The sequence below is a fragment of the Sycon ciliatum genome, chromosome 1, assembly GCF_964019385.1.
Source record: "Sycon ciliatum chromosome 1, ocSycCili1.1, whole genome shotgun sequence".
In the NCBI taxonomy this organism is placed as follows: domain Eukaryota; kingdom Metazoa; phylum Porifera; class Calcarea; order Leucosolenida; family Sycettidae; genus Sycon; species Sycon ciliatum.
Window position 1 is genome coordinate 5,189,548 of NC_088643.1, and position 25,605 is coordinate 5,215,152.

Genomic DNA, 25,605 nt, shown 5'->3' on the forward strand with positions numbered 1-25,605 from the left:
CATGTCATCCTTTTCAGTACTTCAATGATCTGGGAAAGAGTTCAAAGTAAAAGAATTGATATGCTACAGATACATCGTGACATTATAATCTACAATGTCGACGTTTCCGGTCCTGATCATTTATACACTGAAATGCATGCATGCACACACGTATAGTGGAGAAAGGCAATATGACTATGAGCAGGAAGCATGTTCAAGCCAAGCAACTACGAGTATAAGCAGCAGCGTACGCAACCAAGCGTACGCAACCAAAGTGGCAAGAAACGGGATGGAAGCCAGCATAATAGCAGATAGACCAGATAAGGAAGCTTCGAAGCAGCAAGCCCTGAATTCACAATCATTGTGACAGGTCCAGATCAGTAAAATACTTGAATTTGTTAGTACAAATCTGAGGGCAAGAATGTTTTTATAACTATTCTGTTCAAGTGCATTGTATAAATTTTTTTGCGGGTTCTGTTCAGGAAATGTCTGTGTGTGTGGGGGGGGGGGGGGGGGGGGGCTGAATGCCCACAAACACCTTGGTTGTTCATAGTATGTCCGATGGAAGGGGAACAACACTGCACTGACACTCTTACTGCACAGCCTGGATATTCTACATGATCTACGGGGAAAGCTAGAGCTCGTCGTGTCGGCCTTGCTCATCTTCTTCTTCACCTTGTCTGCCTTCTCCCTCGTCCTCTTCCTCCTCTCCTTCGCCACCACCTTCCTCATCCTCCTCTTCTCCTTCATCGTCATCTCCTCCACGGCCTTCTTCTTGTTCCTCTTCCTCTTCTTCTGCCTGACGGCCTCCAGTTCCTTCGTAATCGACCTCATACGGCCTCAGCCTTGCCTCCAGGATTGCTGGAGTCACCTCCTTTGATTTGATTATTCCGTCACCGTCTTTGTCCAGCATGTTGAAGAGCTGGAGAAAACAGAGTCGAGTAGTAAGCGGTACAGATCACCAAGAATCGGACTTTGGTCAACTTGGAGAAGATATTTCGAAGTCAGTAGCGCGATTATGATGAACTGGAACTCCGCATTGCGGTTGCCATCTTCTCACCAGTGCCATACAGAGCTGGCTCAGCCATTCACATGCACGTGTATTCCTAGAGTACACTCACACTTGAAAGTAGCACGAGCTACAGTCCATTGCACAATGTGCAAAACTGCCCACATGACTGTTACGTACGTGATCTTGTATGAAGCGGCTCAAGAGCCGCAACAAATAACGTTGCTCCATCAATTCAGTGTTATCCTCGTGCACATGATGTGCATGTACACAATCATACAATATTCACAAGTACGGGTTTGCTTCCTTACTTTGTTCCCGTTGAACTGTGATCCACGTAGCGGCTCCTATGCACCACACAAGGGAATATGGTACACAGTACTGAGTAAGGCGACGGTAGTACATCTACATGTAGGCAAACAGTAGTAATACGTAGACACACAGCACGAGTACTGAAGTACATGCCAACAGCTACACGCAGTAGCCGCTGCCGCTAAGGAACGAATACAGTCATTCTGAAGACCGACATCACTTATTCAAAAGATTGGACGAACTGCCTGGGTACATTGAGTCCTGTTCTCGTTCTGTTTTTCTGGGTTTCCTCTCTTTCTGTGGCTCTCGCATCTATTACCCTTTCTCCCCTTTCTCAGTTCTATTAGTATCTTTTCAATGATGGTCCTTTATCACTGCCTTTCTCTCGCAAAAAAATAAGCAAGGCTTTTCAAGGCTTTTCATAGTGTTTATTTTGCCCGTAAAAGAGGCCTATACCACTCATACAGTCGTGCTCTGCACAATATCTGGACTACTGAGCAAGTTTTAAACTCGGATACTGAGCCAGTAATAAATGTAAACAAGAGAAGAAACACATGAGAACGAGTTATGCAGCAACTTTCCACAACTGTAACAAGATGATAAACGGTCAGAAAGTGCGATACCGCGGATGACCGTTTATCATCTTGTTACAGTCGTGGAAAGTTGCTGCATAACTCGTTCTCATGTGTTTCTTCTCTTGTTTACTGAGCAAGTGTATGTCCTATCACTGCCATGCTGTCAGAGTATGTAATAGGCGAGTTACACTGTATATTCTCGGTATTGAATGGAAATGCGGAAGTTAGAAAAGGAACGGAACGCAAGACTCTGGATCTGTTGGCTATGACCTGTTCATCATGCTCCGGTCACACCCTCAGCCGCATGATGCACTCACCGTTCTGTAGACTTTGATGAACTCTTCTCTGGAGACACCGGCTGCAGGTATGTTGTGTATAAGCAACGCCTCCAGCGTATCCCTATACACAGATAGAGAATTACACAACACCGTGTACATACACACACATACCTTGAACCTTGAAACTGCCACCTAAAGGTGATGCAGTGCCTCAAAGAGGCAAGAAGGGCAGCGTTACTTCTTGCATTTGTGTTGAGCCAGGTACTGGAGACGTGTGAACTTCCGAGAGCAGGTCGGGCATGGGATGGTGCGCGCGCGCGCGCGCACACACACACACACACACACACACCAGTGGAGCATAGCTAGTTTGTTGCATCGACTTTTGTGTTCATTGCAATCACCAGACAGCCGAATGAGAATTAGGTGGCAATGCAAGCCTTGCAAGCAACTATAATGCTTCATGTACTTTTACTGCGTTCATTTAATGCACTCGCTATCGCGCACGCACGTGCACCCCCCCCCCCCCCCACCCACACGCGCACCCACACACATACCACCCCCTCTTACACTGAACTATGAATACAGAGGTGCATGGGGGTTCGCAACACAGCCCTGTCAAGCACCGTTCCTCACCGCAACGTGTGGTATTCGAGAGATCCAAACTCAAAGTTGTACGTGTTCATCAGGTCACTCTCTCCCTCGATCAAGAACGAGAGGTTGCGGTACACATGACGGTCGACGCTGTCCAAATCCGCAACACTCACAGCTCCATTCTTGTCGTGATCCAGAAGTTCCAATACCTGGGCCAAGGCAAGCAAAGCAATGAAAGATAAATTGCTCAGAGATACATCATCAATGATTTAGGGATGGAGCGGAGCACGGATCTTGACATTGGGTCTCGTACTATACCTTTCTACTGGCGCAAGTCACTGGTACGGCATAATTCCTAGTGTAGGGGAATGGTTTTCGATGGTGGGCTGAAGACACACATCTTACATATCCCTATGTTATCGTCTGATGAGTGTTTTTTGAAACACGAAACTCGGAGTTACGGAAAGATTTTTGGTCTCTGTTGTTCTGCCCCGTATCCCTATGTTATAGCCATGTATACAGCATTGGCGTGGCTTGGCGATGTAGCACTAACTAGTAGTGAATGCCCACTGCTAACGACAACACACTGCAATACGCCGCGTGGAAACTAGGTCGATACTTCAATCACAAGGTGAGGGAGAGTGCGGTACCAGTTTAATAAGCTACACAGCATGCGTGACATTGGTCTGACCCTCTGTAGTATAGGCTGGGCCGCCGGCTAGGACGCAACCGTGAGCAGTCACAGGCATGCACGCGCCAGGAGTAGCAGACGGACAATCACCAACAAAGTGAACTACATGTAAAAGGAAGGCACATTGAAGTAGAAGCCGATGCCGATGTGACTGAAAGAAGCGCATGGTGGCATGATAGCTGGCAACACTTTTACGCCAATCATGTCACATTACCTTCTTCGACAGCTCCAGAGTCGATCTGTCCATTTCCAAACCCAAGTCCTACACGCAGACGGTACAGGCACACAGCAACAGTTAAGGGTAACGATCAGCGGCTGCAACAAGTCATCCTTCTCTCCAGGCACACCAAATGTGCACTGATCTCTACCAGGCGCGTACGGCGGTGCCCTTCAAGGGGGGGGGGGGGGGGAGGGTTCCGGGGGCCTCCCTCGGGAAAATTTTCAAAAAATGAAGCAAAATCCTGCATTTTGAATTTGAGCGAAAAAAAGGGGGTTCCAGGCACCCAGGAACCCGTACGGGGCACGCGCCTGTCTATAGTCTGCACTCTAGTCTGTTGGCCTCAAGGCACACTGGATTCCTACCTTACCTTCACCAGCATCTTGGCAATGGCCTTCAGGCCCAGCTCTGTTACATTCCCCGGCATCCGGTTGGTAAACAGCACCCTAATCACACGAGACATAAGACAAGGAGAATCCTGTAACGTGTATCAGAACCGTGCTGCATATGTATGTGTACGTGTGTCAGAACCGTGCTGCATATGAATGTGTACGTGTGCCAGAACCGTTCTGCATATGTATGTGTACGTGTGTCAGAACCGTGCTGCATATGTATGTGTACGTGTGTCAGAACCGTGCTGCATATGTATGACTAGCTATAGTTCCCAAACAACCGTCTCACGTTGTGCGTTCACATTGCTGGCTTTTTGCCGCTGTAACATCTGTGAACGTGATCATATGCCGGCGACCGCGCATTAGGTCAAACCGCAGACTGCACTTCTTATCACTCGTGCTGCAGCCCAAGACTACCTGTCTGGACTGTCATTGCGTAACACAGGGCCGGTCCCCCTTCAGGATCAAGAGCTGACTGATTGATGCTACACATGTGTGTTGGAGAGTACTCCTGCTACAACTAGTAGAGCCCGAGAAGACATGGACTTGATGGCTGTGGTGCAGAGCTATGATGCCGTTCTCACGCACCAATGCCGGCACATCATTGTGGTAACCATGGCTACAATGCACGGCCAGCACAGCCCAGTCGCGGCTAGACTAGGCCGCCCCATTGTGCGGGAAACACAGGTGACGACTCAGGTGATCTTGCCATGCAGGTTCATACGTTTGTTCAGGCCCGCCGGAACCGATCAAGTCATCACCGCACCAACGGCTTTTGGCCACTAACGTATGTTTACTGCTGCAGTGGAGGGCATATGTCCCTGCCATATCATACACAAACTGTGAAAGACTATGGTATGGCCGGACCAATTGAAAACTGCTTCCGGCGGTGCTCTTGTTGAATCATGATCTGTAACCTGAACGTGATCAGTCTCACAAGCCTATACTTAATGAGTTACACTCACTTGAAGAAATAATCATCTCCACGGCCCATGTCCATAATGCCCGTTCCACTCCAGCGCCAGAGCACGTCGAACTCGTCCAGCGACTTTGCAACCAGTGGCACGCTCTTACACTCCTCACCGCTGGTGAACTTGTCCACACGGCCGAAGAGCAGAGAGACAGCTAGGTTACGGTTACCAGTGCTTTTCACTTGGTGGTAATGGCCTGGAAACCGTGGCAGTGAGAAAAGAAACAAGCACCACAACTGTACCATGCTCACAGCATAATGTTAAATTATCCATCTCTACAGACTTTAAGTTTAAGACAGGGATCGGATTAGTCGCCTGATGCAACCACGCTGCATTGGAATCATCTCACACTATAGCCGGACGATACGATTTTTACGACTTCTATATTGCTGTACCGGTAATACGATGCGGACTGTGGTCTATAGGAAATACAAGGACCGAGGAACTACAAGTTACGCTATAACTGTGCCGGTCTAGCTAGTCATTCACTACGTGTACTACACTCGTCTCCAATGTTGAGCACAAAGTCGTGAACATAGCTGTGCACATTTGATGTAAGGCCACGTCATTTTTTGTCTATGTTTCGCGTCACCTTATTCGATGAAATCAATGAGGGAGGGCGAAAAAAATAAAAAAGCCATCCAAAAATAAACAGTGTACGTGCATTGCATTTGTATACAGTGAAGCGACGCGGCACTTTTCATGTACATTGACATGTACATGAATACATGAGTGTATCCCCTCTGCCATGCTTGTGGTCCAAACACAGGCGGCATGATGATTGTGTGACTTGCGGCCCAGCTTATTGCACACACATGTACATGTACATGTGTGTGAGCTGACTCAGCTGAGTTACATTTTCCGGTTTTCTGGGTTTGCATTAAATTTGTATTGCATTTTCAAAAAAAAAAAATTGTGTTCCGTTTTTTTAATTTTTTTTAAACTCCAGCTGTGAAATACATGCGCGGGGGACGCGAAACATAGATAAAAAACGGTGTGGCCTAAGACTAAACGCCACGCAGTGTTTTAAGGGCATTACCGGTAATTTAACAGCACCAAACCCATGATCCTCACCTCCCGGAATAAAGACGCAGTCGCCTGCGTTGATTTCCACCACGCCATACTTGACGTCGCGGAACCGTCGGAACTTCTTCAAATCCACGTTATCCACGTCGATCGGCGACAAGCCACCCATCTCGTAACGGCTGTCGGCAACGAAGTACACATTCTTCGTCTGGTTGTTGTCTATCATGATCCACGTCTTCGTGCCATCCAGCAAGCAATTGATAGCATTGAACGCATCTCTGTGCAAGCGGCTACGCGTGCCACCGCTGCTCAACCACAGGTCTACCTCTACCACGGATCTGTTCAGCTCTCCGCAGCACATGCTGGGATGCACGAGGACGTCTTTGTACATCGGTGAGGGCAGCTCGCTGACGATGTACTTATCGCGCTCCTTGTAACCCTCCACGAAGTTCCCGATGGTGTCTCTACCGATTCCGAGGCTGCCCTCCGGCCCATACACGCTCCCATCCTTCTTGGCTTCTATCTTCACCTCCAAAGAACCAAAGTCTTGAGACAGGGTTTCGTCAGTCCACCTGCTGAACGCTGGCCATTGCTTGGCGAAGCCCCGGAACGCGACGGGTTTCTGCGGCTGGATGTAGTTCTTGAAGAACACTTCGCCCGTTATCGGCTCACTGAACTCATCAATGGGTATCTCTGGGAGTCGGTGCTGGCCCAATGGCTCGCCATGTCCAGGTATATCAGGCCGCGTCGTACTTGCACTTGCTGCAGCGGCTCCAGTCGCAGAATCAGCTGTTGGTGCAACCTGCTCGCTCGCACATTGCATTCGTCCGCAAAGGGACAGGAGAAGAAGACATAAAACTACTCGCGGCTCCATTGCCACGCTCCACGCCGGTCACAAGCCTTGACCTCGTTACGCTGCAATGCCTACGCTCCAGTATTTCCTGGATCAGTACGACGGTAAAGGCAAGAAGGCCATTGACGATTTCTTTCTCCCCACTCTGCAGATATCACTCTCAAGATCTTTCGCTGGAACGCATCCATTGCACGCCGAAACCATTGCCATTGGATACCAGCGATTGTCCGGGCTAGCTGAGCACCTCAGGTGATGCTCAAAATGACGTTGATACAATGAGGGCGCTAGCGCTACAAAAATAATCAGAAGTCTGGATGCATGTGTGAGGTTGAATGTATTTTTAGACTTACAATCAACATGATAAAGAGTCCAAGACTTGGCAAGAGTGCAGTGCAGTGTGGGGTGGGGGTAAATTGGTTTACTGGCATGGCCATTACGGACTCTTGATTATTGTGCATACATAATAACGTACTACGCTGTACTGCACTGGGAGATGAGAGGATGTGGCTGGGAAGTGTAAGATCAAGCCATTCAAGGATTCTGGGAAAGGGCGAGAGTCAAGTGGCCTGAGCTCTGCAGTGTGGTCCGTTTATGGTTGTGTCTCTGATTGCTTCAACAGACAACATGTTAACACTGCACTACGCTGGGAAGTGCCACGAAACATCAGTACAATCATGTACTGTACTGTGATAGTCAATACACTACATGTCACGGTATACTCCATTTCGGATCAGTGGGCAGTGCAGATCACCATGGTCACGGCCCGGCCCACCTACACACGCGTACACACCCAGAAAAGTTCATACATTATTTTTGCTACAGCCTGCATGCTATCCCCCCCCCCCCCCCCCCCCCTGCAGGTACAAACTGGAGTGAAAACGATGCTACATGACATTGTACAGATTCCGTATATCGGTTGACTATCGGTTTTATTTTTCGATTACTGCAAACTGCACTACTGGTTGCGTCTTCCTCTTTCATCTGCACCACGCTTCACGATACCGGTAAAGCATGCATGGCGAGTTCCAATGTTCCAGGTCCAAAATGCTGACCAAGGTAACATTAGTACCGGCAGTCATGTACGGAATGAACAGTGGCACGGAATCGTAAGCTGTGGCCGATCATCAGAAACAGCTGTATGGACACCGAAATCCTATCGATTTGCTTCAGTATTGTAACAGACAATTGCAATCGATTAACAGGTATAATTGTTTGAGCCCTGTTCACATGCGGCGGCTCTATCGTCACAAAAGCATCGGACTTAGGCTTTGCAGCAACATGCATATGCAAGAACAGCAACAACGCGTTCTAAGCATCGACACCACCAGCAGCACACAGCCGCCATCACCAGCAGCAATCGCACGCCAAACCCCACCAAACAACATCCTGATTTCTGAGCCAACTTCAATTCATACACAACCTCAAAGAAGCCGTGATCGCAACATCGAACATCACCCGGGAAGCAGTAAGGTCAATTTGCCAACAAAAGGAAAGCACCGTGCAAGAAGATTGAGTTAAAACCGCAAATATAACAACTAGTTGGAAAATCAAAAAAAGCGGCTCCAGGTGCCGGCAAAAACGTCACCACTATAGATGACTTTGTTACATACGGTACGCACACTGGCATGGGGAAATGGTGCATTCCGAAAACAATTGGGTAAAATAGGCACAGAAACGCACAAACACTGGCAAGCACATGACGTATGCACAGAATGGTCACCTACTAAGCGGGGGACACTCGTACCCGGATAGCGAACCAAGCTGCGGGTACAAGGTAGCATTGAAAAAGGAGTTGGTGATAATACGCCCAACCAACCTTGAGAAAGCGATATCGGCAGCAGTAGTGCTCCGCTGGTTGAGTGGTGGCTGTACAACGGGACGTCTAGAGACACACGGGGCAGACTTATGACATCGCTCCGAAGACCGGGTTGTGGCGCGCGATGCTGGGGCCCTTCTCGTCGTAGTCCTTCTTCGTGTGGCACACCTGATAGAACTCTGGCGTGCTGGCCAGCATGGAGCCGCCGAACCAGACAGCGTAGCGCTGCATGTGATGCGTGATCACGTTCACGTCCATCGGCTTGGGCTTGATGCGGCCCTCGCTCAGCTCCTCGCTCAGCCGCAGGCGCGCGTCCACCACGCGCTTCACGTCGCGCTGCAGACGGCGGCCAAAGTCCTTGAACATGGTCGAGCCGCCGCTGAGCACGACGTTCTTGTACAGCGGACGGCGCACGTCAATCGGGCAGTTCTGAATACAAGTGTCGACGGTCTCGGAAATCGGAATGGTGAAGTCGGGATTGGAGAACTCCGGGTGAAAGAAGATCTCCGGCCCGAGGAAGCGCTCGTAGCCAACATCAATGCTCCACTTCTGCTTGGTAACCGGATTAACACCATCATGTTTCTTCATCCACTTGTCCGGCTGCGTGTCGTATTTGTTGAACTCTTTGGCCACGTCAGGGCAGATGTAGCCGTAGCGTTCCTTCACCAGCTTGGCTGTTTCCAGTGACTGCTCTGGTGGAATACCAGTCTCGCGATCACGCAGCAGTTGCTGCACGAAATAGGTGATGTCCCTGCCAGCGATGGGAATATGCTTGATGCAGCTGCCAATGACGTAGCCCTCGGCCACTGGAATAACGTGGGTAACACCATCACCTGAGTCAATGACCGTTCCTGTGAGCGTCCGCTCGCCAACTTGTCGCGATGTCCACGATGCGGCCAAAGCCAGCACAGCCTGGACAGCGATGTACAGGCCTGGAACATTGAACGACTCGAACATAATCTCGGCCGTAAACTCACGATTCTCTGGCGAGTTTAGCGGAGGCTCTGTGAGTAGGAAGAAATGGTCCTCCGGCTCTGCTCTCATGTATTTGAATATGCACTGCTCATAGAAACGCTCCATCAGGTCCCAGTCCTCCACCACACCATGGCGGATCGGATATTTGATCGAGTATCCCGACTTCTCCGTCGCATCGTCACCGATGTAGAAGTCCAGGTCGTCTACGCCTTTCGTTACTCTTCTCGCCGCTTGATCGCCGACTTTGGCTGATTCCTTGACGGCTATGGACGATGGGAAGATGAACTGTGGCTCGGTGTTGCCAGCAAAACCCAGCTTGGTGTACCCCGTGCCTGCATCAAGCACACACGCGGGTAATCTAGCGGCCATGGCGGACGTTCAATACCAAGCTAGCTAGAACGGACACAGCACCAAACGACAGTCACTCCCAAGCCGTGACCAGACGCAAGATCAAAAGCGAATCGAAAATTTACGGCAGCTAGCTAGCTCACTGCAAAAAGTACGGCCCCAACAGCGCCAGGCCTGCAGGGCTAGCTTCAATGACTACGTCGACTGCGTATGCGGACCAAACTCCACAGCGCACACAACGCTGTCCAGGTTCAACCCGACACTGGAAAGTGGAAAGTGAGTGTGCGACAGATGCTACTGCACAGTCCAGTTGTAGCAGCAGGATCAGCTTGTACGGAAAGTGTCGTGTCTGCATCTAAATTTTTATGCTTTTGTAGTGAGAAGTGTCGCACGCGCCTAGTACATTTTAGGTCATTTGTCCACTGCATGCATCAGGTCCTCTCAGCTCAGGTCAGCTGGCATGATGTCTGTACTGACTGTGCGCTCAAACCAGTACTGGGCCGGCCATGCATGGCCATACCATGCATACTGCCATACGCCATATTCTCGTGCTTTGCGCAACCGCATGCCCCTACCCAGTCGCCCAGGAGACGGACCGCTACAGCAAAAAAAGGGCTACATAATGTCATTATAATAGTACATATCGCGCTAGTACTACCGGTATACCCGCTGCGCTGACGCTGTGTGCATGTGCCAATGGATATAACTATAAAAGTTAGTTACTTTATAAGATTATTGGTGCAAGACAGAGCGAACTGGATGGGCTACGTAACACTGCACTTTGCCCTTGGCCGCGCCTTGATGGCATTTTTTTTACCAAGACTGGCAAGAGTGACTTTATTGAAAAATCCATGGTGACCTTGAACTGGCTTGTGCACAAATCAATGCCCCCCCCCCCCCCCCCCCCCCAGCACCGACCAGGGTTGTAATTTAATATGCTCTTCTTTCTGGTAATACATATGCAGTAGTGAGACATACCAGTCAGCAAAGCAACACATGGTGTCAAGCCCTAGCCGGCCCTGGTTATCAAAACCCTAGTTTTCCCCGAACACACTCGACAGTCACCAGGCGCTAGGCCTTGACGGATTATGCTAGCATAATTTTTCGCATAATTCCTACCAAAATCGAATAATCGCATAATTCGAGGCAAATTGCATACGAATCGCATAAATTGGAATAATCCGCCTGTTCGCATCAAATTCCATACAGTTGTACAATGTTCTACAAGTACAAGTACAGGTAGATGCACCAGGAAGTCGTAGGTTTACGACTCCCTTGATAACATGTCCAGTCCACTACAAATTCAATGAGTGACGGTCATAGCTAGGTTGGACGGTGCGTTGACCCCGTTGAACTTTTGCCACTACAGTACAACGCCCTCTACAAAATATGTCCCTGTTATTTTGCACAGAACCATCATAATTATAATATTAGCAGCATATATGAGAATAATGCGGCATAATATGATAACTTTTAGCATAATAACAGCATAATTCTGCCATTTTTTCAGCAATGCGAAAAGCATAATTTCACGAAAATACTAGCATAATCCGTCAAGGCCTACCAGGCGCGTGCCCCGTATGGGTTCCTGGGTGCCCGGAACCTCCCCTTTTTTGCTCAAAATGCAGGATTTTGCTTCATTAAATTTTTTTGAAAATTTTCCCGCCGGCGCATGCGCCTGGTCACGGGACCGCCGGAAGCAGCCTTTTGACAGATTCGGCTATACTGTACATGTAATCTGTCCCCGGGGAAAATTGCAATTCCAGGGCCGCGTTTTTTCCCGCGTTTTTTGCGATTTTTTAAAAGACCGCGTTTTCCGCGATTTTCCCGCGTTTTTTGAACTTTTTTGTTGCACTACACGTACACACGGTGACACAGTGCACTGTTCGGTCAGCAACGTCTCATCGTGGCGGCTTTTTACTCAAATATGACGAGTGCTTACACCAGAGACTTGTAACTGATTGATTTCACTACATACTCACTGAAAATTGCCGCACATCAATATTATTCACCGCATATTTACCGCATATTTACCGCAAATTCACCGCAAATTATGCCATATTATGCCGCGTTTTTCCCCGCGTTTTTTGCGATTTTTTTCCGCAATTTTCCCCGGGGACAGTGTAATGTAGCCTTTCATACGTCTTTGTGTAAGATATGCCAGACACAGTAACCTCCACAGCAGCAAACATGTGTTGGTAGCCAACCAGTTGGTCCGGTTACGACCGGACCAACTGGACTGGTTCCGCGCATGCGGCCTGGCCGGAGTCCTGCACTCCACTATACTGTTCGTGGACTTGTGAAGCACCCACCACAAGCCAGCCAGAACAAACAGTTAAGGAGGCTAGAAGTCTTCAAAAGCTGGAACGCCAAGAAGAATACGCTCACACGACGGCCACGGACTGTGTTCATGAGAGGAGCACGGCACACGGGTGGAACTGCTTGCAATAATGCCAGACCAACAATGTTACATTGGTACTGGCAAGGGAGGGAATTCGAATATAACTAGACGAACGCAAAACCAGGGGACGAATAGGAAAAAAATGGATAATAGATGGCGGAATGAGAAGATGAGTAAGATGATAAATAAAATATGCTCAAGTGATAGTCGATAGTTGATAGATATTTGTGTACTTATTTCACCACTCGTACATCGGAGGGGCAATAAAACAATTTGACAGTCGGAGAGAACAGAATGCCAGCTTCCAGCGCTAGCGATGGACTAAAAACTAAGACGAGCAGAGACGAGCCATTACAGGAAACACTCTGGTCTAGGACACGTCACGAGAAAGAGTAAATGTAGAATCAATAACAAACAAACAGACGCCACCACTTCGTTCTGGACCAGCTGCACAGATGTGATGTCAAGATAGAAGACAGGCCGCGCTAGTTCCAAACAAGGGACACACCATGACATAGTGCTTACTTCACCAACCTTCAATGCCACTCTCGTCCGCAATGCCTCTGACACTGTATTATGAGCGCTGCTACTTTCATTGAGCCAATGTCTCTGTTTGTCTCTTCTTAAAAGTAGACATAACTGAAATGTAGTATTGCAGGTAGAGCTCATGCTGACCATACAAACTACCATGAGTAAGCCACTACTGGCAACAGCATCTGTCATCCTGTCATGTGATCACTACCAGGTCATGTGGTCACTTGCACAAGAGCATATATCACCTGACTAGCATCAGCCAGATGGCGACGAACTAGTGGGGGCTCACCGCCGAAAGCATCAGCGCGCACTGTTCGTCTGTCACGCAACGGCGTAGCAGAGGATGTACGGCGAGAGAGACTGCTTACCGCCACTGTCCAGTGGTGATAGTGCCACGATTAGGTCATCCTCAGACACGTGCTGCACCGTAGAGTCATCACAGTACAGCCAGTTCGACGACAGTTTGCACGCCGCGGCCCCAGCCGTCAAGCAGCTGCACCGGTCAGAGTCTTTGCGTGGCGACGCACCACTTGCGGCTGGCCTCGTGTCGAGTTTCGGACCAGACGTGGTGCTGATGAAAGACAGACGCTTCAGGCACACACTGCACGGCCTGGTCTTGAGAGGAGACGGTGGTACGGACAAGCTGCTAGGCACTGGACTCCGCGGCTTCGTCGGCGTCATTGTTGGCGATGTCACCACCAACGGACTACCATTCGTTTCCATCATACTTCGAGAAGCAGTGACAGCCGGCAACGGCTTGGAACATTTCATTCCGGTGACACTTCTCTCACGACAGTACACGGTATAATGACCTGAATGCAGAACAAAATACAAGAAGTCCACGGGTCATCGCAAAAGTACTTTTCACAGATTGGGTACGCCACACGAACGTGTGAAGGAACAGCTGGATCTCAGCTAAGGTTTGCTTTGCAGCGAAGCCTACACTCAGGTTACGTTTGGTTGGTCACATTCCCAAATTGGAATCACTTGGAATCACTCGGAATCATTCTCGCCCGTTTGGTTGGTCAAAAAGTGCGTTAGGTTGGTCCTATTCCAGAATGGGGATCGCTGAGAATGATTCTTTTTGGAGAATGATCATTCCACCTCACATGCTGGAATGAGCATTCTCATTCCGGAATCAAAAAATGAAAATGGTTGCCACGAGCCAAACAATGTGGCATCAGGTTCAAGTGCCTCAAATCATGCAGTCAGAAGTACCTTGACTCTCTCAAGGAAACTAGAGTCGGGTAAAAGAGAAGAGAGCCGCCGTTCCACAACGACATCATGGAATTGTTATGTCCAGTGATTCCTAGTTGATTCTGGTGCGTTCGTTTCGTCAGGTGATGCTTACCCATTCCCATTCCAGAATGGTTGTCATTTACAATCTGGAAATGCCCAACCAAACGCAACCTTAGATCTGTGTCTACTGTCCACAGGCCAATCTTCGTTCTACATAGGTATATCACATCATTCTATCACATTTATAGACATTTAATGTAGGCACAGCCAGACGTCTGGTCTCCGAGCACACTCACAATATTATAGATGGTTTCCGAATACAGTGGGTGCAGTTTCACACCGGTTGTGCCTTACAGGTACACATACTAGGCAGCATGATTGCTGCCGTGGGAAACCCGTGAACACAAAGCGTGGTAGAGCATACTCCGAGCAGTTTGCAACCTTACTTGTACTTATTGCTCACTGCCAAAACTGGTCACGTGGGTCTCCCCGGGAGAGGGGAGAGAGACTCAAAAGGAATCTTGGAAAGAGAACTCAATTGGCTATTGAACCACCCAACGGCCGACACCCCCTGAAATCCCCAAAACCCTGGGTGGACTTGAAAATGATCCCACTTATGGGCTCACCACACCGCAGTAAGTGGGCGAGGACAAGGTGCAGAAAAAGGATTGACGGCATCAGGGTATTCGTCCCGGGATCCAACTGCAGTTACCCCTGCCCCCAGTGAAGGTAATACTTGCTACTAGTGTGGGTGGCTAAATCAGAGTGAATCCGAGGTAAGCTTCACTAGCACCATTGATTACACAAGAGTTAATCTAGCCAGAAGCAGTCCATGGTTAACAGGTATGTATACTTCAAATAGAAAGTATATGAACCCTGGAACCAACAAAGCAACCATAGTAGCAGCGGCAGCACCAGCAAAAGCAGCAGCACCACCACCACCACCAGCAGCAAAAGCAGTAGCAGAAGCTGTTCTCACCTGTGTTACTGTGTGCTCCTGTGTGCATTATAACGGCGACGAGGTGATAGGTTCTGTCCCGATTCACACAGTCCTTGCTGCACCATTCGGTGAGTTTCATCTCCAGCGGTGTAGCGATGTTGCCATGCACTTTCTTCACCGATGACATGGTGGAGCTACGAGCAAATCAATAGCACAATTCAATTACGGGACAGAACCAAGATCCATGCATTGAACACCACTTATGCAATGCCTCCAGTTTCTTCAGGTAAGAAATAGTCTAGTCACCAGGTATGTGCATATACTAGTAGGTAAAGCAGATAGAAGTCTGGATACCAGTCATCTCATTACTCATTATCTTGTGCTCTGCATTAAAAATGCAGAGCACAAGATTGAGAAAGAGAGACAGAGGGAGAGGAGAGAGAGAGAGAGAGAGAGAGAGAGAGAGAGAGAGAGAGAGAGAGAGAGAGAGAGAGAGACAGAGAAAGACACAGAGAGAGAGAAAGACACAGAGAGAAAGAGAGAGAGAGAGAGAGAGAGAGAGAGAGAGAGAGAGAGAGAGAGAGAGAGAGAGAGAGAGAGAGAGACAGACAGAGACAGACAGACAGACAGAGAGAGAGAGAGAGAGAGACAGAGAGAGAGAGAGAGACAGAGAGAGAGAGAGAGAGAGAGAGAGAGAGAGAGAGAGAGAGAGAGAGAGAGAGAGAGAGAGAGAGAGAGAGAGAGAGAGAGAGAGAGAGAGAGAGAGAGAGAGAGAGAGAGAGAGAGAGAGAGAGACAGAGAGAGACAGAGAGAGAGACAGAGAGAGAGACAGAGAGAGAGAGAGAGACAGAGAGAGAGAGAGAGACAGACAGACAGACAGAGACAGAGAGAGAGAGAGAAAGAGAGAGAGAGAGAGAGAGAGAGAGAGAGAGAGAGAGAGAGAGAGAGAGAGAGAGAGAGAGAGAGAGAAGATGGACGGATACATCAGGCCACCCAAGTCACACAGTCATGTGCATATCGCACTATTAACCTGTATCATTCACTCGCGCCATGATCCAAGCTTGCTGCAGCCTATATCAGTCATGTCTTCGGAAAATTGTAGTCAAGTTGCTGTCTGATGATCGGTTAAAACCGTGAAACTCAGAGTTCCAGCGGAAACCTTTTTTGATTCCTTCTTTCAAGTGTGTGTACTAGGCTCTGTACCTAGGTGTATTGAGGATTGTCACGAGCAACCGCAACTCTCTCCGAGTAGATGGATAGATAGAGAGAGACACACACACACACACACACACACACACACACACACACACTATGCAGCAGCTTGCAGGGTTGAGAAATCAACCATCACTAGTCTAGCACGGTACTGCACCGTACAAATTGTTCGGGGGGGGGGGGGGGGGTGCGCAAAGCACTCCTACAAGTGCAGTCAGTATATGTACTGAGTGTGAGATAAGACCCCCTAAACCACACAGCAACGCTGCGAGTGCCACTCTCACCTGTAGGAAACTGTTGTAAACCGCTTGAGCTGGATAAGCAGAACAGGCGGCAGCTTGGCAAACGAGTACGAGATCTTGGCTTCGTTGGAGCGACGACACACTGCACACTTGTACTTGTTGGCGCCGATGAGACCCGAGCTGGGACGCATCAGCTGACCAAGGCACCAGGGCAGGGAGTGCGCCACAACGAGCATGGTGCTGAAGACGGACGAGCGGGCTGCCGACTGCTGCTGTTGCCCAGCAGAGGACTCTTTACAGACAGGCAAGCTCAGGTCAGTGAAGGTTTCCGGACGCTGCTGCTTCGTCTCGCACTCCACGCAGCACGTACTGGCCAGCATCACTCCCTCAAAGCTACTCCGCACAATGTTAACCGACTCGGTGGAGCTCTTCGCCACGCTGAAAGCGGAACCATTCGAGGTACTGTGTGCCAGAAGGGAGATGCTGTCATGCGATCCATTCCTTCCCAGGTGATGATCTGATAGTGATGTTTGCAATCGGCCCGATTCTACAGAGCTACTGGACGTGTGGGACGCTAATTGCGAGTTTCTCTTCTCAGCAGATTCAGCGCTGTCGTCCTCGCCGTCACCTGAAGACCGTAAACGCTTACTGCTACGCGTGCAGGTCAGCTCGCCTTCGGATAGTCTTCTGACCAGTTGTGTGGAGCCCGCCTTTGGCTTAGCAGCACTGCCACGAGCGCAGTTCTCGCTACATTGGCTACGGTAAGGGCTGCTCCCGGATGGAGCAGTGGTAGCGACTGTTGGCACTGCAGCATCGCTGGAGGTAACTGGCTTATCGTCTCCTGCTGCCGTACTACAACTAACACTGGCCGGGTATTGACCCTCCGTCTTTGTGACTCTATTGCCAATCGAGGAACTGGAAACCGAGATGCTCAACTGCTCAACATCCATATCACATGAGCCGCCATTCAGTCGACAGTGGCTGGGCTTGCTGGGCGAGATGGCAGGCGAGCTCGTGCTGTGGACTTCGCCGCCCACGCTCGCCGACTCGTGCCGTGTCCTGCCGTCGCTCAACAGGGCCTTGTGGGCGAGGATCAGCTCCGAGGCGATGTCCATCTGGTCCATGATGCACTGCAGGCACTCCTGTGCGTCATGCTGCCCACCACCCTTGAACAGCGAATTGACTTTCCTACAACACAACATATGACAGAATAAATATTAAACTCCGAATAGTGCATATGCCCCCACCTCCCTCGAACAGGGAATTGACTTTCATACAGCACAAACACATGACAGAATGAATTCCTAGCTTAGAAGTTGCCCCGAAACACTGCGTATTGAGCAGGGAGTGATGCTTTCTTGCAGGTTTGCCGAGTGGAAGGTGCGACATGCTCCTCGTGTGCTCCGGAAGGCAGTCGTGAGTCTGTCAAGTTCGGCAGGAAGGGTGTGTTCCACGTAGGAACAACCAACTTCATCAAGAATAAATTCCTGATAGTGCATAATTATGCCTATGCATGCCAACAGGAAAAGCCAAGCCCGGCTTCTGTGGCAAAAATCCATCCAGGAAGAATAAGCTCATACCGTATATTCTCTATTATAAGCGCAGGTCTCCATTACTAGCACAGTCTCTAATACTAGCACACTGTGAGCACCTTTCGAAACATTATAAGCACAGTCTCTATTATTAGCACGGTCTTGGTGGAAATCAATGCTGCATGCATGATATCTAGCATGTATTTCTTCTTGCTCTGTATGGATGTATTGGTTGAAAAAATATAAGCACGGTCTCCAATATAAGCGCGGTCTCCAATATAAGCACGGGGTAGAGGGGTGTTGAAAAAATATAAGCACGGCGCTTATAATAGAGAATATACGGTATTCAAACCAGGCATGCAGTTGAAAAAACCTCTATAGAAAACAGTACGGCCCTCCATAAAGTACCGCATTTTCCGGAGTATAAGCCGCACCCAGATTTTATGTCACGTAATACAGACATCAACCCTACGAGAGAGCTTGGAAGCTCAGGGCCCTACGCTATGCTTTTTTGCCTTGATGACCTAGACAAAAAAAAGCATAGGGATGTTATAAATTCTTTAAAAAAATCCTTTTTTTAAAGACATAAGCTGGGATTCGAACCCGCACTATCGTGCGCCCTGCAAGCATCCCCCGATACACTTCGCATACATACTAATTCTTCCAAGTTGTTTCACATTGTGATCTTGCATTTGAAAGACCTATTTGAATATGCATTGTGGCCAGCCGTCTTTGATGGCACGGTACGGTAGGGGATAGGTACGGGACAGGTACGATCGAGGGTAATACGACACCGTCTCCCGTACCGTACCGTACCATCAAACACAGCTGGCCACATACAGCTGCCCGCAATATTCAAATAGGGCTTTCAAACGCAAGATAATAGCGTGAAGCAACTTGGAAGAATGGGTATGAATGCGAAGTGTATGGGGGAATGCATGTAGGGCGATAGTGCGGGTTCAAATCCCAGGATATGCCTGAAAAAAAATAGGAGAATTGAAAAATTTATAACATCCTATGCTTTTTTGCCGTCAGATACGGATAGCGCCAGGCGTGACACAAACAAACACACAAACACACAAATACCAAATTAAAGCTGTGTGGACCCCGGCTAGCGCCAGACGTTACTGAAGTAACGTCTTCTGCATAGCTACGGGAATTAAATGTTATTACCGTAGAACAATCCGCACCGCACCGACTTTCTTTGGTTGAATTACTGGTGTTAAAAGTGCGGCTCATACTCCGGAAAATGCGGTGATTGCCAGGGAAATAGCAGAGATGATGATCCCGATGCTCCAAATGCAAAGAATAAGGAGAAGAACCATCCCACCCACCTGAGCGCAGCTAAGAGAATGTCAGGAGCCTCAGAGACTGGCCCAGCTATTGGCGACTTGCAATGCGCATCCTCCTTCTCTGCCATGGACGTGAGTATCTGCGAGCAGACCGAGCAAAGTACAGACTCTTAGTGGTAGCTGTGAATATGCCATGCAACTACTACAGAACAGCTACGGTACTGCCGGTCGCCGAAGAACTTGGGGTCAGCCTCGTAGCCAAGACCATTCTTATTATCATGTACTACAGTCTATTCACAGTCGAGTCACCGTGTATACGAGTAAGTTACATTGGTATGCTGTGCTTGCTAAAGTTCTAACCTGTCCGTTCTTCGGCGCCCGGCAGTACTGCAAGCACCGGTCATGAACATGTACATGCCTTGCCAGAGAAAGAACAGACATTGACTCCTATGGCAATAATGATGCATCCAAGAGCTGTTGTGAGGGTAATCCCACCTGTATCAGTGATACTGGGGTAATGACAGACACGGAGAGCTACGCTATCGTGGAGAATATGAACGGGTTCGGAACACACAAATTCATTCTTCTAAGTGCATCACTGTTATGTGGAGAATACATTATTCGCTCGTTATTTGAATTGGTATTCGAGCTAACAATCGTTCATGGAAATTGTGCTATATCACCAAGAAAAGCCCGGTCCACCACCAACAACTGGCATAGATTCGTTCGGACATGAACGTGATGCTACCAGACACATAACAGCTTCAATCAGTGGTGGAAGTCTGCAGAGGTCTGCGCAGTGTCCCCATGGACTTACAGAATCTGCAGCCAACAGGACGTCTAGGGATGGTGATGACGGTACAGCCAGTTCCTCCACCTGGTGTGCAGACAAACAGCAGCAGGTTCACACCAACACATCACCACTATCCCATAACCATGTCAATCACGTGCATATCACACATGTACAGTATTTTACCGGCTATAAGATAAATTATGTAAGTCCCCCTCATTCTTGGGGTCTAAATTTCCCGGTTCAATGGCGATTACTCAGTAGACCCTGGTTGCAACTAATTACTTGTCAGTCAACCGCCCTTTAAATTCGGTTTTCGGCCATAAAAGGCCGGCTTATAAATGGTACTGTACGTCAACAAATATCCGGCGCATATTTAATTTCGGCTGCTTTCGGCTACTTTCGGCCTGGTCATATTCGGCCGAAATTTTGTTTTGCAAGGTTCAGTGTCACGTTGTATGCGGTCAGCAGCAGTACAGGCCGAAAATTTGACGCGGCCGAAAATGTGTTTTAGCCCTGGGAGGCTGAAATTTGAATGGGATGAAAATAATCAATTAGTAGACTTACAGTGAGTAATTTATACTACAGTCCATTTCAAAACTATAGACGCGTAGGGTTTTTGAAATATTTCAAATTTGGCTGGAACCTTTTGAGAATAGTTTTCGGAATATTGCTCAGGACCGTTCCACAATTACTCTCATTATAGTTTCTCAACGATTCGATAACAGACGCCCAATTTGGAAAAATGTATGCACAAAGTGATCACAGATTTTATGTGGTATAGATGCTGGCATTACGGTTTTTGCCTAGGTACGCGTCTATAGTTTTGAAATGGACTGTAGGCATGCATCGGAAATCAGACCTGAAATCGAACCCAGCCCGCTACCGACTGGAAATTGCAAGTATTCCATCTCAGTTCAACTCTGCGCTCTTGATTCGGCAGATACAGTACAACCGCTGTACGTACATGTGCACAAAGGCATGACTGGAATAAGCATGGATGGATTCTTCTAGAACGCCCCACAGCGAGCACAATGACGTTATGGCGCATGGGTTGGTCATATGCTCATCTTAGTCGAGTGGTTGTACCGGAGGTGCAGGACCGCACTGCCTAAGTTGAGAAAACCTGTGGGTGCACATCCAGTGCATTTGCAGATTTGCGTGCTTCTCTTGCGACGGGTGTATACATGGCACATGGTGTGTGTGTGTGTGTGTGTGTGTGTGTGTGTGTGTGTGCGTGTGTGTTTGTGTGTGTGTGTGTGTGTGTGTGTGTGTGTGTCAGCCTTGCAAGCTGTTGAATGGTGTAATCCCAGCACAAGTTGCTATGTCTAACAGGGGCGTGCTCGGCCCCCCAACTAGGGGGGTGCACGGGAGCCGAGGGGAGCCCCCCCCGGCAATTTTCTGCAATTTGTTTGCAACCTTTCTTGAATTTTAGAGCATATTTGCATACATTACAATTGCAATTACCCAGATTGAAAATTTTTGGGGGGTGCACGTGCCCCCCGTGCCCATCGCCGAGCACGCGCCTGTCTAACATAGATATTCGCTATCATCGCTTACGCGATGGGCATGTCTGAGGTGTGTGTGTGTGTGTGTGTGTGTGTGTGTGTGTGTGTGTGTGTGTGTGTGTGTGTGTGTGTGTGTGTGTGTGTGTGTGTGTGTGTGTGTGTGTGTGTGTGTGTGTGTGTGTGTGTGTGTGTGTGTGTGTGTGTGTGTGTGTGTCATAAGGCCCATAACAGACTCGGAATTGACTGGAATGCAAACACAAATAATTAAATGGTTAACTAACCAATCTGGCCATATGGCTGATTTTTCGCGATATTGTTGGCAAACAACGAAGAAGTTGAATAACAACAGCCAGGTAGCATGTATTTCCAACGTTCCGCACACCACACACAGCGCTATCGACATCTCTGCTGCACTCTAATACAGACGATTTCGTTTTTTCCTGAGTGTCTGCTTTGCTGGGAGAGAGAGCACGTTCCTCCATAACATCAGCCTTCTTTTCAGTTGGTGACTTGGCATCATTTCTTTGAGTCGAGACAGCTACCGAGTTTGCTCTCCTCTTCAGAGACAAACGCAGGCGCTTGGCTGGTGGTGGGCCCACACCAATACTTGATGGTTGTTCCATGATTTAGAACAAAACAGCAGTCACCAAGTCGAGCGATTTTTAGTATTTGACTGATTCATCAACTGCCGAAACACAACACAAGCTTGAAAACATGTCCACGACAAACTATCGGTAAGTGGCATACGAACCATAATTTCATTTGGCCTAAACTCAACTGCCTGAACTGACAGTGACATAATGTCACGATAAAGTGCAAAATTGCAACGCAAGAAATAATTATTTGAAATGGAGAAGATCAAGAGTTCAAAGGTTACTCGTACTACTTTTTCGGGGCACCATGTCCATGCATGCGGACGCGGCACGCGCCCGTCGCCGACGAGGCGACGCCTAGCGCCTAGCGCCTCTCCATGGATCCACACGTGTGGATCCATGGAGAGGCGCTACAGTACAGTGTTTTTTTTTGTAGGCGTACGAGGTGAATAGCAATTTCTGGACATGAAAATAAAATAGAGGCCCACTGCACTGGCTGTGTGTTTTACATTTTATCATTTCTTTTTGTATCTATTGTATGGCCTAATCCTTCATCTTTCCAAATATGTGACAATTGCTCATGCTGTGATCCCAGAGACTTTATAGCAGGTTGTTTTCGACAGGCCAATTTTTTGGCCTAAATTTCAGTGTATGGAATTCTGGACATGAAAGTAAAATAGCGTCAATAGGCATCCTATACTGCACCATTTTTGTTATTTTTTCTATTGGTGGACTGCAGTTGGCCTCTTCACACATCCAGCCAACAGGTCCAAGACTATACAGCGTCTGAAGTGGAGTGCACATGGGGAAGCCAACGATTCGTCCATTACTTCTTATTTTACTCAAAATTCAAAATTCTCATGCGACATAGTACCACAAAACTCGTTGAAACGCCTCCCAAGAAAAGGCTATCAACAAGGCACCGACACGAGGAGAAACTACAACAGCCCAGCTGTCAACTACAACAAGAAAAAACTTCATCAACCTGATTGACTTGACTCTACACGCGGCGAAAAATTATTTTACTCGAAATGTCCAGAAATGTACAATGTCCAGAAATAGCAATTCACCTCGTACACGTCTCCATGATTTTGACAGCATGTTACAAGGCGAGGCTCGAGGACGGACGCGTACAAAAAAAATGTAGTGCTCCTGACCATAACCCGGTTGGCAGAGTCTCGCCTTGTAACAATACATGCTGTCAAAATCTAGGGTACCCTGTAAGAAGGCCTTAGGCCTGTGGGGATTGCCCTATCAAAAATTTGATAATAATAATAATAATAATAAAAATCGAAAAACATGTTAACCCTTATAATTAGCCTTAATAGGTGCCGGTAGGTCGATTTCGACCTATGCTGACAGTGCATACTAAAAATTAAAATCGAGCACAGCATGCAGAGCCAGTCTCGTACATCGCAGGTGCCTGATTTTTTGTACAGAGACCCTTCAGCTGGCCTGTATGTAGATAGCAATAGAGAAAGTAGGGGGGTTGCATTTGAAAAAGTCGAGTAGTGATCAACGACGATCGCGTCGCGATCGCGCAGATCAGCGGAAGTCAATCGAGCATGGCAGCCTACGCACGCGTCCCGCAACATGAACAAAACGTTGCTGTTTTGCTTCGTGTTCGACTAATACAGTTCATGGCTACTAGTACTACAGCCGACCTCCGTCATGGATGCTGCAGGAGCGCTTGAGTTGTTTGAAGAGCTGGAGGCCGATGATGCCTCTGTAGAAGAAGAATCAGAAGGCGACGATGGTGAATAATCTGACGCTCTTTTCTCTGACGGAAACCTGCGTCATCAGATGAGGAAGACCGACTCAACGATGATTTGGTTTTCGGTGAATTTCTTGAGAACGGCAGCTCTTCAGACGAGGACAAAATTTCCGACGATGAGCTTCAAGAAGCTGTAGGGCGATGGCAAGCGCAGCCAGTTCGTGGACGTGCTCCGCTCGCGCTGTGCGGAGGAATTGCTCGCGGCGCTGGGCGAGCTCAGCCAGCTGATGGAACAGCTGATCGTGACGTGCGTGGCGCGTGTGGCGGAGGCCGTGGCGGAGGCCGTGGACGAGGTAGTGGATTCGGCGTGCTGAGTGGTGTTGGCGACCAAGATGTTCTTGGACCAGCGCAGTACCCTGACCCTATTGTAAATTTTTCTGACTTAAAAATTCAAAAATCGGATTTTGGTGTGTCTTGCCATTCAGAATACATGTACATACTTTTGTCGCTACATCCGGTTGCGGAGCTATAGGCTTTTCAAAAAATTGAGCCAAAACTACGAAAAATCTAAAATTCAGTCAGGCACCAAGTTACCGTTTTAGGTATTTGTACAGCAAAAACCGACCGTCATTGTTCATGCCGTAACTTTTTTATTTTTCACTTTTATTATGTACAAAATGGGGTGATTCTGAAAGTAAAAACCCTCAGGAATGCGATGCAACAACTTTCAAGTCCAGAAACCGAACAGAGATTTCACTATTTAGCACTAATAATTATTTGAATTTATTGCCGATCGGGCAAACTGTTGCAAAATGCAATAAATCAGATCCTTGCACTGGAGTGGCTCCCTCAGGTAAGTGGATACCAGGTTCGTTCTCTGGGTGGAATGCAGGAGTGTTACCAGTCACAGCGGTGTCAGCATTGTCCCAAGTATTGCAAATATCGACTAGTGCAGGTTGCACCGCTGGCTGTACATAGTACCTGTGCACCACGACCTCTACCGTGACGACGGCCTATTCCACGGCCGAATCCTCTCTCTCTGCCACGTCCTCTTCCACCATTAGTGGCACTCATCTCAGCGACACTGTCGTCGTCTGTGACATCCATGTCACGCTCACTGGCGCTGCTTTCACTCGCCATGTCATCGCCGCGGTCGTCGTCAGAATAAATATTTTCAACAGGATTGTCTGGCTCCACAAACTCATCTTCGCTGGATGAGGCAGCGACAGAGTCGTCAGGAAGGGTCTCCAGAAGCGAAAGAGCTTGCTCCGCGTCCATGGCTTGCACAGCAGGGCAGACAGTCGTGAGGCCAGCTCAAGCAAAAGTCGAAATAATCTGCAGGCAATACCAAAAGTCGCAGGGTACGCACTTTTCCCAAAGCGCATTTTTCAAGTCGCGATTTTCGCGATTTTTTATTGCATCACACAAAAAAATTGTCGGCACCCTCTGCGCGTACATCTTGGCTACCAGTAGGGAAAATCCCAGCTCTCTGCGGTGAACCAGTCCAGCGCTGTGCGCATAGAAGTCATCGACCGCGAGCGGTCGAAATTTGTACGTACAAACGGTAAAGGGAAA

At 48.5% G+C, this 25,605-nt stretch overlaps 3 protein-coding genes across 4 annotated transcripts; all 3 read right to left on the reverse strand.

The window, feature by feature from the left end:
* Window positions 1-7: 7 nt before the first annotated feature.
* LOC135810918 (uncharacterized) lies at window positions 8-7,057 on the reverse strand. Of its 2 annotated transcripts, XM_065324307.1 has the most exons (8): window positions 6,090-7,057; window positions 5,010-5,211; window positions 4,023-4,098; window positions 3,650-3,697; window positions 2,787-2,953; window positions 2,193-2,274; window positions 1,300-1,335; window positions 8-901 (listed from the first exon to the last, which is right to left on the reverse strand). In XM_065324307.1, the coding sequence occupies exons 1-8, from the start codon at window positions 6,913-6,915 to the stop codon at window positions 614-616; spliced, it is 1,725 nt and encodes a 574-aa protein (XP_065180379.1). In that variant the 5' UTR covers window positions 6,916-7,057; the 3' UTR covers window positions 8-613. The 2 variants fall into 2 exon arrangements, with proteins under 2 accessions (XP_065180379.1, XP_065180384.1); XM_065324312.1 differs by lacking the exon at window positions 3,650-3,697.
* Window positions 7,058-8,284: 1,227 nt separating this feature from the next.
* On the reverse strand, window positions 8,285-10,204 carry LOC135810939 (actin-related protein 3). The gene has a single exon (XM_065324320.1). The coding sequence runs from the start codon at window positions 10,052-10,054 to the stop codon at window positions 8,798-8,800; it is 1,257 nt and encodes a 418-aa protein (XP_065180392.1). The 5' UTR covers window positions 10,055-10,204; the 3' UTR covers window positions 8,285-8,797.
* Window positions 10,205-12,378: 2,174 nt separating this feature from the next.
* Window positions 12,379-22,521, reverse strand: LOC135810950 (ubiquitin carboxyl-terminal hydrolase 1-like). The gene is made up of 6 exons (XM_065324329.1): window positions 22,005-22,521; window positions 20,243-20,302; window positions 19,468-19,565; window positions 16,644-17,789; window positions 15,187-15,341; window positions 12,379-13,780 (listed from the first exon to the last, which is right to left on the reverse strand). The coding sequence occupies exons 1-6, from the start codon at window positions 22,344-22,346 to the stop codon at window positions 13,290-13,292; spliced, it is 2,292 nt and encodes a 763-aa protein (XP_065180401.1). The 5' UTR covers window positions 22,347-22,521; the 3' UTR covers window positions 12,379-13,289.
* Window positions 22,522-25,605: the final 3,084 nt, after the last annotated feature.